This window comes from Sceloporus occidentalis, unplaced genomic scaffold (genome assembly GCF_023333645.1).
Source record: "Sceloporus occidentalis isolate IW3139 unplaced genomic scaffold, rSceOcc1.0.p SCAF_106, whole genome shotgun sequence".
NCBI lineage: Eukaryota > Metazoa > Chordata > Lepidosauria > Squamata > Phrynosomatidae > Sceloporus > Sceloporus occidentalis.
The window spans coordinates 2,529,915-2,543,167 of NW_028317086.1; the positions used below are offsets into that span (position 1 = coordinate 2,529,915).

The window sequence follows — 13,253 nt, forward strand, 5'->3', positions numbered from 1 at the left end:
CTTTCAATTCATTTTTATAGTAACGTAATTTCCATTCCAAGAGAATAAATAGTTAATATAAAGTACAATGTCACCTAACTTTTCTTCTTAGTGCTCTCCCCACCATTAAACTCCCCAAATACAAACGTTCCCTTGTGGTCGTTTAAAATCAGTTACCTGGTACCGGTTCGGTTCCTTTAGACATGGCATTGCTATGCTAATAAGACTTTGGTGTAAAATATTTAAAATTAAGCACCTTTTAACAGTAAGACAGGAAATGTTCGCTAGCAAATTATTTCTCTCAACCTTTTTAGCTAAATGGACTCCCTGCAGACATTCAGACTTCACAGTATAAGCTCCTGCCGATTTTCAATGAGTGTTTTTTGCATGATAAAATTCCATTAGAAGAGAGATAATTGGGGAAAATAAAAATATATATGTTTTAAAAGTTCTAATTTTAATGTCTTGTGTATCTTTTCCATTTTTCCTAAGTTTACCTTAAAGGAGAAGTACCATAATAACTGCCTCATTAAATATTAGTGGGTGTTATATATATGTGTGTGTGTGTAGAGCATGTTTTGATTATTGTAACCTGATATTTATGAGCTTAGTACATATCACATTGTGTACCACACTCTAATAACCCACATTGTACACATGTATGTATGTTTAGTCAATATTCCCCCAGTGTTTAAGTAAACGTGGACAATATAAAAGACAGGACACAAGATTCAGATGCCTATTTAATTGACCATTGGGTTTTCCACGCACAAAGATGGCTGTGGATTGACCATTGGGTTTTCCGCGCACAAAGATGGCTGTGGATTGACCATTGGGTTTTCCGCGCACAAAGATGGCTGTGGTTTGACCATTGGGTTTTCTGCGCACAAAGGTGGCTGTGGATTGACCATTGGGTTTTCCGCGCACAAAGATGGCTGTGGATTGACCATTGGGTTTTCCGCGCACAAAGATGGCTGTGGTTTGACCATTGGGTTTTCTGCGCACAAAGGTGGCTGTGGATTCACCATTGGGTTTTCCGCGCAAAAAGGTGGCTGTGGACTCACCATTTGGGTTTTCCACGCACAAAGATGGCTGTGGATTCACCATTTGGTTTTCCATACACAAAGATGGCTCTCGTTTGACCATTTGGTTTTCCACGCACGAATATGGTAATGGGTTCAGTAAAGTACAAGAGGGTTATATATTAGGTGAAGTGCTAGATAAATGGGTAATTGCATAAACTAGAGTGTCAGAAAATTATAGGTAATGTGAGGAAGTGTTACTCTAAGTGTAGTCTCTACTGAGAGGATGGTAGATGAGAAGAACAGTCTCCAGCAGAAGTGGCAGAGTCTAATACTTTTATTATTTGCAGCAGTTTGGTCTGATATGATTGTAACGCCCTTCTTACAGTGAAAGTCATAACAAGATCTTAACCTCAGTCATTTTGTTAAAGAAAAACAATGTTGAGGACGTTATTATTTTATGAAAGCTAAGATCTGTGTTGTTCGGACTGCAAATTAAGGAGTTTTTAAATGTAAAGTTGCTCTTTCATTTAAATGCACTTTAGCAGATTATAGTTATCCCTGCAAAATATGGAGGATTCTGCAGAATTGCCCCATATTAATTTTCCTTGGCAACACTCACCCCCACCCCTATACACATACAGTGCTCCCATAGATTTCTAAGAGAGCCCCTTCCCACCACTTATTGACCAGTTCAATCACCGCAAAAACATGGCATTGAAGGAGGCATTGTGCTGCAGATGCTCCTTAAGGTTAGTCTTAATTTTATTTTTTTAACAGTTATGCATATCAATGAACTTTCACTCATTCTTTTCATGTCACTTGAACTTTCACCAGATACAATTCTTTCCCCTCAAGGTTTAATCACATAAAACAAGACTTCTAAGCATCTGCTTTTGCGTTCTCTGAAAAAACATCTCGTCCTATTTCACTTTTTTACCCAACCCTTTTGTAAACCGCATTTCTAAAATCGGACTGTAAATCATTATCAAACAGAAATCAACAATTTTCACAGATAGGACGCCTGAAAACCGAAGTAGTTGACGTGTGATATGAAACTCTGCTAATCTGGGTTCCTTCAAGAATGAGCTGGCTTCCCCCAACTGAAAGCTCTCGCTCCTAATTATTAAGGCTCCCGCAACTTAACTATACAAAATAAAGAACGTGGTTACATAAATAATCATTGTGAACAAACAAACCAAGCCTATGATGTTCAGCTAAAAGTACTAGTTGATGCAGTAAAAATAGATTGTAAGAGCAAGGCCTTCTTCTCCATCTGTTCCAGGATGTCTTAACATGTGTTCATAGTAGTATTAGTTTTGTTTTCTCCACTTAGCAGCGTGCTTTCTAAATAAATCCTAAATGTAAGCAAGGTTATGACCTATTTGAACATTTCTCCTCATTTAATGACAAATGTCATTAACAGGACAATTTAACCTGCGTGCTGATGGAGGGCAAAGTCTGTCCCTTGTGGTCACCCATCAGACAAGCTATTGTAGCTCAATTTGCTGAAAAGGCTTATGCTGGCTCTGATAGAAAGGTGTCAGAACACACAGTGCATCGCAGTTTGTTGTGTATGGGGGTGCGTAGCCACAGACCAGTCAGGGTACCCATCCTGACCCCTGTCTACTGCTGAAATCCCCTGCGATGGGCACGTGAGCATAAGAACTGGACCACGGAGCAATGAAGAAGGTGGGCTGGTCTGATGAATCACGTTTTCTTTTGTATAATGTGTAATGCTGGGTGCGCCGCTTACCAGAAGAACACCTGGCACCAGGATGCATCCATGGAGGATCTTCTGCTAACATCTTGGTGCCAGATACCATAGAACACCTTCAGAAGTCTAGTGAAGTCCATGCTCATACTCTGTATCCACCTCAGGAAGGACTCGAAAATTATGTCATTTCAGTATTTCTTTTCTATGTATGATACATATGTACATAATTACTGTTTTATTCAGTTCCTTACAATGACGCAAAACACATTTGTGCGTTATTCTATTCCGTATTGAATCTTGTTTGGATAAATGTTCTGTAGTTCCTTACAAGTGAACACCTTAAGCAGGAAAAGTGACCACCTACGAGCCTCTTATTCTTTAAATTTTTTAATCCCTAAATTGAAATGTAATTAATTTTTCTAGATGCGGTTTGTGAAGAATGTAAGCTCGTGGAGAGAGATGAAACCTGGTTTCTATCATGGACATATCTCATATTTGGACTTTGCAAAGTAGGTGTTTTGGTTTTTTTTCTTGTTTTTTTAATAGCATGTTAGATTTCTGCACATCTGAGACTTGCAGAAATGCATGCGTAAGCTAATCTTTTGTTACTTCGGGGGTTACAATGCATTGCAGTTTAATCTTGAACCTCAGCAAAAAAAAAAAGGGAAAAAAGTTCTTATTAAAGTGCTATAGTGCCCCCTAGTGAGCTTGTGATTATAATTGGCAAAAAGGGGTTGAGGAAGGTTACATTTTTTGTTACACTTTATTCTTCAACGCAGCTAGATTCACTGTTCTTCATGTAAATGTTAGCTAACTATACTACAATTCCCTGAGACATGAAAGCATGAAAGGGGTAATGTTTTGGGATTGTTGATCATTCTGTCCCATTGTGCATTTCAGATTTGGAGTGAAAAAGAAACCCATTTATATCAACGTTATTCGAGATCCTATCGAGAGACTTGTTTCCTACTACTATTTCTTGCGATTTGGTGATGATTACAGACCAGGACTACGGAGGAGAAAACAGGGAGATAAAAAGGTACAGAACTATAAATGTTGCATGGTTTAACACGCAGGGTCTTGAACTTATTCAACTCGTTAACTTAAGCAAGGTACCTAAAAATCTGTATCTGTGACCTGAGCTAAATAAACAAATCCTTGTCATGTGAGTTCTGTAAAATTGTTCTGGCTCTACATCCCATAATCATTGAGCAAAATAAATCTGCTATACCGAGTACTATCTATCACCCTGTTGCTTTTGAAAGACACAAGAAATCACAAAGTTATGTATATACACCCATTCTGTATCTAAATTATATTAAGAGCCGAGAAAGGGTTACATCCACGTCTGGTAAATAAAAATACAATGGCAAGTAAACCCTTTTCTATTACCAGCATTCATTTGTCTTAAAATATGTATCTAAGTTACACTAATGAACAGATACAATCTGTTTAAACTAATAACACACAACTTATTGAATTGTTCTTGTCCATGTTGAATACATCAGTCAAACATTCACATTGTGGGTTGGAATAAGTAATATAAACCCCTAGGCTAATCACTTCAAGATGAAGCATCTGCTGATGTGAACCACCTCAGAAGATCAGAAGGCCTACAATCAAGAATTGCTGATTTGGATAAAGCTGAAAAGGGTTACAAAGTAATGTCAAAGAGTTTACATATTCATCTGTGCACAGTTAGACAAATTGTTTATAAATGAAGACACTTTAGTTCTTTGACCACTCTTCCTAGGAGTGGGTGCCCAGCCAAGATGACACCAAAGGCACAACATAGACTGCTCACTGGAGTAAACAAAGAACCCTAGAGTAACAGCTAAAGGCTTGAAGGAATCATTGGAACTGGTTAACATCTCTGTCAATGAGTCTACCATATGTGAAACATTGAACAAGCATGGAGTCCCTGGCAGGACACCACATGGAAAGCCTTTCTCTCCAATTTAACATCGCTGTTCATCTGAAGTTTGAGCACCTTGACACTCTGCAATGCTACTAGGAAAATGTTTTGTGGACTGATGAAACCAAGGTTGAGTTCTTTGGGGAAAATCATACATACCCACATGACATCATCATCCCGATTTTAAAGTACAGTGGTGTGAGCATCATGAGTTCAGGGCCTGGACAACTTGCAATCACCGAGGGGGCAATGAATTCCCAAGTTTATCAAGGTAATGTCAGGGTGGTTGTCCACCGGCTGAAGCTCAGTAGAAGTTGTTTAATGCAGCAGGACAATGATCCTACACATCAAAGTAAAAATACAACAGAATGGTTTTAAAAAATAAAAATCCACTTTTTTGAGTGGCCCAGACAGAGCCCAAACCTTAACCCATTAGAGATGCTGTGGAATGACCTCGAGAGAGCCGTTCACACAAGACATCCTGATAATATGGCTGAGCTTAGGCGGTTCTGTAAAGAAGAATGGTCTAAAATCCCTCCTGAACATTGTGCAGGTCTGGTCTGCAGCTACCGTTTTAATGGGTATGTTCAATAAAGTGTTAAAAGGTTATCATTGCCTGTGTGTTATTAGCTAAAGCACATTGTGTTTTTTCTATTCTTCTGACTTAGATGTAGATTAGATCACATTTTATGAACAGTTAATTCAGAAAACCAGGTATTTTTTTTCCCCAAAAGGTTCATTTACTGTTTCATGCCACTATATATTGGGCAACATCTATGGCTACTTGGCTCCTGCAGTTTGTCCTCTTCCTCAAAATATGTCTTACTGGTATTTTATGTCTGAGACCAAGCCTTAGTCAAGTATAAATCTATATTTGTTTACATTTTTTTATGGAAACACACTGTTCTACAGTTTGTCTATAGCTGTTGATATGTCATTTTTAAGTTCTATTTTGTCTTGCGCTGTGACATCAACATGTTCTCCCTAGACACTTCTTCAATCACAAAAGTTCTTACTGCATACTAAATATATTCTGAGTCTGCAGAAGGAAAGAATGTATGAATAGCTATGTGTATATTACATCCTGATGGAGAAGAGTAATGGAAATAGAGGAGCGTTAAAGCTGTGCAGTGTGTTGGGTGCTGTTAGAAACCCTAAGATTTGAATTGTATACATTTATTATATTATAAATTGTAAGATGAAAACATAATGCATGACCGATCTTTAATTGTGCAGATAAAGATATATTTTCTCTGCCGTTTTATATACTAAAAGGGGCTTTAGCATATTTAATATATATATAAATTATTTTTTTCTATATATTTGATAGAGGCTTCCTGTATGCCCTGATTCCCCTTCCTGACAGCCACAGTAACATAATCTCAACTATAACCATACTTCTTACCGATGTTTGGCTGTGGAACTTCACTATCTGATTATTCATTTCTGTTGCACAGAGCTAAAAGTTGAGTTACATTTTCCTGCTGATAGCTCCACTTCTATCACTTTTTACAAACTCTTCTCTTCTTACATAACCCCATTTGACTCCGAACTCTTACATATTTAGGCACCACACATTTCCCCCATGCCCATTTCCAATAATATGCCCGCTAGAGAAACCTAAATGTATAAAACAGATGCTAGTATGATACGTATGTTTACTATCCCTTAGAATGTGTTCTACATTTTAATGCATATTTCAGTACATTTAAAATACATTTTACAGCATGCAAATAGATGAAGGCATTCTTTAGTTATTGGAATACAAAAAGTCTTGTGTCTCCTCATCCTGAAACCAGGAAGTATAAGCAGGAAGCATACTAAAGAACACTTCCTGTATATGCTCTATAGAGAAAGCAGTGGCATCTGTGCAGTTGGTTGCAGCTACTCTCCAGTATTGAACAGAATTACAGTAATTTTGGCCATGTAAAGGGGTGCTTTATTTATTTATTTATTTTTTTGTATAAATCTCATGTCCTGTTTCTCCCTGCACCAATTTTGTGCAATAAAATGCATTCCAAATGGACTCCCGCGTACATTTAAGAAAATAAAGTTAAAAAAAAAACCGTGGTCCCTGCTGTTTGTGAATGCCTACAGTGCAGAATGTCAAGAGAATACAATGCGAGACTACAAATCTTAATACATAATCAAAGTTTTAATATGTTGGTGTATAATCGAAAAAAAAAAAAAAGTGAAGCTGTTTGGGGTAAGAATTACTGTTGAACAGATGGTACTTTCTCGTGTTGCATCCAGAAAATTGTAATGAATATGCTTTTGGATTTTGCTTCGAGACGGCGGGATTAACCGAAGGCTGATTCCTCGGTAACAATTTCAGACTTTGTGGTTTGAAAGCAAAATTAACATTCATGTTGAAATTGCATTAATAATAAAGAATCTCGTTGCTCTGCGCTGTGTTGCCAAGACCCTGCTTGAGCAAAGCGGTTAAGATATGTGATATATCGGGTTGGAATTAATATCTCACAGTACATCTTTATCTTTCTTCCAGACCTTTGATGAATGTGTAGCAGCTGGAGGCTCTGACTGCGCTCCAGAGAAACTTTGGCTTCAGATTCCGTTCTTCTGTGGCCACAGCTCAGAATGCTGGTAGGAAGATAAAGCTGGTTTACCTTGTTAATTAAGTGTCTTATCTCTATAATCTGTACTTAACAAGTTTTGCATTTGTACTGGAGAATTACAGGGAGAGATCTGCTGAATTTTGTAACAATCCGACAGCTAATTTTCCTTATTTTATTTTCACATTTTCCAAACTGTTTATTTTTATACATCTCATTGAAAATCATATGTTCGTTTCTACATGCCCTGTTCACTGCTTCAATTGCTCAGATTAGTGTAAGGAGATCATAACGCCAGAAAAGTATCTCTCCTTACAGATTGCATGCTAGTTTTACCTTTTAATCAGGTAAATATATGAAAAAAATTATATTCAAGAAATGACCACACATCATTTAAGTCAGCGTGTGGCGACAGAAATCGCTTCTACATTGTCTACTTTTAAACAGTTTTCTGGATTAGGTGCAAAAAATGCTTAATTTTTGTTAATTTTCCTTTCTATGCATCTGTCACTTTTTTTCCTGAATTCCACATTTTATAGTACTGTAGACTAATTAAACCTATGGTAATGGTATGTGCGGCTTAAAATAAGAATTCTAGGTTCATTAATAAACCCCGGTTTATGTGTGTACGAGGGGAGCAGCCGTTTTAACTTCCTCTTCTCAGGGTCTGCTTAATTATTATTCCCCTTTAAGTTATTGCCCCGAGGCAGCCTTTGTAAGGGTGGGAAAGGAAAGATAACTTATGAACAGGAAAAACAATTAGATGATATGTTTTGGGGTATTTTCTTTAAAAGAAATTACAGTAACATTTGTTAAAGTTATAGTTTTACCTTTTAATTGACAGCTTAGTGAACATAACAAAGGTGTAAAATAATCAATAATTAATAAGTAATTGTTACTTTATTTTTGCTAAAATCTATGCAATTTGTTCCCTTTAGTTATTTATACACTGAGCTCAGTTTAATGTAGTAGTGATCACTAAAAAGGAATAAAAGGACCAAGTCAGATACTTCATAAATAAAAAAATATGACGTACCCCTCTCCTTCCCTAGATGGGTGAATGTAGCACTTTAGTTAATCAGCACAAGACTGTATAGAATCAAATCTTTTTGGAGAGCTGGGAATTTACTAATTAGCTGAAACTCACTGTAAACAGACAGCGGGATATTGAGTCAAAGTGTTAAAAAGTCATTAAATATTTATGAGAAGATCAAGTGCTCATTAGGCTTCCAATAAGTGGAAAGAATTTAGTCCCCCATGCAAAGCCAGCTTTGTATCCAGAGATTGAATTAATAACTACATTGTTGTGGTTGTTATACATCGACCAGACTATTTAAACGTTAAATCTAAAAGAAAAGCCCAAGAAAGGCACATTATTAAAAATAGGATTTATTAGAAGTCTAATAAATTATATCAGATGGTAATTTTCTTTGGCTGTCAACATATTATATTTAACTTATCACTCATCACTAATTACATTAGTGCAAACAGAGCTAGAGAAATTCCGGGAAGCTGTGGCTTATAAAAGTTTACTGTTGGCACGTGATTTTTTTGTTCCCTTTTGATATTGAGGTACCTCCTATTTTAACATCTACGATTTATCATACCCACATTTGCCAATATAACCTATTCCTTTAACATTATAACATTATCACTTTGGCAACATGTATATGAAAGTTCTATGTTCACAAACATGACACTTGTATATAAACAGATTTCCGAATATAGTCTCCAAAAACGAATCCTTCAGATTTGTATGGACTCTTTGTGTGCAGATCCTTGCTTACGTTCTGCAGTTACTGGAGATAGAAAATTAGACTTCTGTTTCATTTAATTCCTCCCTCTACTGAAAGCAAGAAGAATACCTTAGTATACGTCTTGTACATGCTTAGTAGAGCTCACATAGAAATAAGTAGGAGCAGCGGCAGCCAATCGCATAGTGATTTTTTTCCTGGGTAGGTGAGCTATCTTTCCAGTTTATTTTCTCTAAGCTCCCTATGGAGCCCTTTCTTCCTGACTGTGTTCAGTCAGGTAGTTGGGGAGCCTCTGCCTATAGCCCTGGGTGGGTCCGTGGGAGGACCAAGCTTCTAGTAAGGCTACATCCTCAGGGGGGTCATTTCGGACATCCAGTAGTGGGTACTTATGGCTTTGGGCATTCCAACAGTTAGTCCCTCTGTGCGAGTACATGTCCTTTAGGGTTGAAATGCGTACACATGGTTTGCTGGCCCCACTGTTGGTGAGGTTTGGCATTTTTTTTTCCTCTCCCACATTTTCGTTTGCTGAGGCTTCTTCTCGGCTTACTTTGGACGGATAGGATCTGGATGTTTTTTCCGTAGAGCTCACAGGTTTTCCTCCAGATCGGTTTGTCATATCAAGACTTCCAACTACAACGTATTTGGCTGGAAGCTTTGATCAGGTAGATTGGCACTTGGGCCAAACATCATGTATCACAGCTGAAAGCCATTCAAACCCGAAGGCTTGAGTACCCCAGAGCGTAATTCTTCAACAGAATATCGATCCTTCCTCGGGGAAGCTACATTATCTATCCTTTACTGTTGGGTTTGGAGAAGGTCTTTCTCCAGCTACTCTGAAGGTTCATGTAGCAGCTCTGTTATTTTCTTAGTGAACAGCTAGCATTACATTCACTGAAAGCAGTTGGCATAGTGCACCCTAAGAGAAAAATGTGCGGGTATCGAAGGATTTGAATCTAGTCCTTTTGCAATTGACATCTAGAACATCTGGAGGAAGTGTCTACACGATTCCTCTACTGCTCTGCTGATAGCTCTTTCTACGGCCAAATGAGGCAACGAATTGCAAGCCCTATCTTAGGGTCTTTGCCGATCAAGTGATGTTGTTGTTGTCTTCTACCTGAATTCATGCCTAAAGTTTCCTACACCTTCCATCTGAATCTGAAAATCGTTCTATACGTCTTTTGTCCACTTGATATTCGTCTATGTCGGCATCCAGGATAAAAATAAATAAAATAAAAATACTACTTTGGGGACCAGGCTGTTCCTGTAAGTATGACTCTGTTGTCCCCAATTCCATAGTAAGGCAAACAACATCATTATTCGTTTACATCTAATTGGGTATGCTGACGTTCTTCTAGAAAAGAAAACAAAGTAACTCAAAAACCACTTGCCCCCTCTGAGCTGTAAAACTCATGTCCCATAATGCTGTACCACAGCTATATTGCTTGGAATTGCCTGTCCCAGATGTGCAACCTATCTTTCATAGATTTCATGGACCTCTTGTCGCTTATTAATAAGCCACATTTGTAAAATTATTTACCTGTAGAGCCAATAGGAATGGAATTATTTTGGCCTATCCCACCTAAAATCTAATGTTGAGGTTTCATAGACCTCCTGTTGCTACTCTAGTAGCATTGCTTATAATATAATTTGCAAAGACTGAAGTTTACAGTGGCTTTAGGAGTCCTAATCTCTCTGCAAAAATTGTATTTACTTTGTCTTACAGCTGGAAGCTGTGATCATTAGAAGATTTAATGAACCCAAAAGGGACCAGAATGTCTTATGTTTTCCAGAAACAGTTTAAACAAGTACCTTTTATTAGTATGCTGTTATTTTACCAACTCAGCAGTTCCAGAAACTCTTACTTGTATCACATAAAAATGTAAATGAAATATTCAAATTATGGCCATTTTTATGTATACTCGAGTATATTGTAGAACAACACAACAAATCCAATAATTGAAGACTTGAATAAAAATGATATTGCTGCTGATTGTTTTTTGTTCTCATGTTGGCATGATAGTTCCCATAGTAGCAGAACTGATATATAATGAATAATAAGGGGTGTTTTCGTTGTACCTTTAGTCTCTTCGTCTTAACGTCTTTATGTTAAATGGATTGCTTAGAAGCCTATTAAATCTAAAGGTGATCATAATAAAACTGTCATTTCAGGAATGTGGGGAGCAGATGGGCTTTGGATCAAGCCAAATACAACCTGATTAATGAATACTTTTTAGTGGGAGTCACTGAAGAACTTGAAGATTTTATTATGTTATTGGAAGCATCCTTTCCCCGTTTCTTTAGAGGTGCTACAGAGCTATACCGTTCAGGTATTTGAATTTATTTTTTTCTATTTTACTTGTGTGTGTTAACCTGTTATAGTATATAAATGTTGACTTTCTATTCTTTAACTTTGTTATTGTCCTTGTCCTCATAGTGTCAATTCCCAACTATGTTCATCTTGAATAGGAGCTCACACTGTTATTCCTTGTTTAGTTGTATTGTGCTATGAATGGTACCTTTTGAAAAGGTTTATTCTACCTTTGAGAGATTAGAAATGTGGCCCATATTTCAGCTAAATCCCATAAAATTCTGCAACAGAAGGTACGAATTTCCATCTCATAGATGATTTTAGCACCAAATATGCTTTTTTCACTAAACAAAGAAACTCTTTTAGTAGAACATCCAGTGCACTCTTCTTAGCATTGAGATCGAAACTCAAGTAGAATTTGTAGAGAGGACTGGAATATCCCCCTCCCAAGTTATTGTAACATACAAAATAACTAATGATACTGGCAATTATCTATTCTGTTATATTTCATAGCATAGATTGAGTTCTGTCTGCCTGTTTAAGTGCTATTTGCATATTTTCTCCAGTTTAATGAGCACTTACAAATGCATATTATTCTAGTCTATTGCTGTCTGCCCTAAACTGGGTTTATTCAGGCCTTTGAGATACACAGGCTTCCCATTCAATTCCCAGCAGGTGTTCAATGCTTTAAGCAGAAAATTGCCTTAAGGGCTTTTAGATTTTGACAGTAAGGAATTCAAAGCAAGAGATGTTCCTCCAATTTTAGGTATGATTACAAATCAATATTGCTCGAATGTCATTATGTCCTCTTTCACATAATCTGCTGTTACTTTCCTAAAGCTTGTATTCTATAATTCGCTGTACTTAATAAACCCACCAAGTGTGCTCTCTCCCTCTCCATTAAGTTACTCTTCCCCTTTGATGAAAGCCAATTGATTCCAAATATCCCAGTTGATCTCTAGCCTTCTGCCTTTAGGTGATGAGAGTGGTGTTTGGCCCTAATGTGGTTCTACCTACCCCATGCCTGTTAGGGATAAGTCCAGCCCTGTGTGGTTATATATTTGCCTCGCCAAACTAGCCCTACACATTTCTTAACCCCTTAAGGACAATGGGCGGTCCCTAAACCAATTGAAAACGATGCATTTTGTCATTAAGGGGTTAAGAAGCAGAGCTCCGCCAAGGAAGTCCTTGGAAGTTTTGTTCTCTTGTAACTTTCCGATGGATTGACATGTCCCACCTTCATTTAAATATTTACCAATAGAATCTCCTTTTGCTTTTCAGTTTACATAGCTTGCAAAAAGTGAAATGAATCTTTTTAACGTTTTCTCTTGTTTTCGTGCTGTTTGTGTATATAGGGAAGAAATCCCATCTAAGGAAAACGACCGAGAAGAAAGCCCCTTCTAAGGAAACTACTGCAAAGCTTCAGCAATCTGACATATGGAAGATGGAGAACGAGTTCTACGAATTTGCTCTAGAACAGTTCCAGTTTGTTCGGGCACACGCAGTGCGAGAAAAGGATGGGGAACTGTATATCCTATCGCAAAACTTTTTCTATGAAAAAATCTACCCAAAGTCAAACTAAGGGCAGTTTAATGCAGTTAGTTTAATGAACTACACCATTGTTCGTAAGACTTAATTTCAGGCCTACAGACTCTGTTGGTAATTATGTCCTTGAGGAGACGGTTCATTGATTACTCGCTACAGTAGTTACCAAATGAGCCGTGGTGAATACCGGCCACTAAGAAAACGTGACCTTCAGATGATGTAAAATTGCGGCCACATGATCGAACAGCGTTCAAAAATGTAAACTTTATGTAAAAGACACTGGACAGTCCTAAACATACAATGTACAGACAAAGCCAAACTTGTTTTTTTTAAGTTTCATTCAGAATATGTCTCCTCTATCAACGTTTGCGTTTAATTTGTGTCTAGTTTCCAATTGTAATGGTTCTTGATTATGTGCTGTTCACCCACTGCATATATTG

The 13,253-nt window shown here is 37.4% G+C and overlaps 1 protein-coding gene across 1 annotated transcript in view; it reads left to right on the top strand.

The window, feature by feature from the left end:
• The window catches only part of LOC149283354 (heparan sulfate 2-O-sulfotransferase 1), a 62,781-nt gene extending 49,931 nt beyond the window's left edge, over positions 1-12,850 (top strand). The window contains exons 3-7 of the mRNA XM_089497730.1: positions 3,142-3,227; positions 3,619-3,757; positions 7,140-7,237; positions 11,130-11,287; positions 12,624-12,850. Coding sequence (XP_089353856.1) covers positions 3,142-3,227; positions 3,619-3,757; positions 7,140-7,237; positions 11,130-11,287; positions 12,624-12,850 — 708 coding nt within the window. The remainder of the gene's footprint in view (positions 1-3,141; positions 3,228-3,618; positions 3,758-7,139; positions 7,238-11,129; positions 11,288-12,623) is intronic.
• Positions 12,851-13,253: the final 403 nt, after the last annotated feature.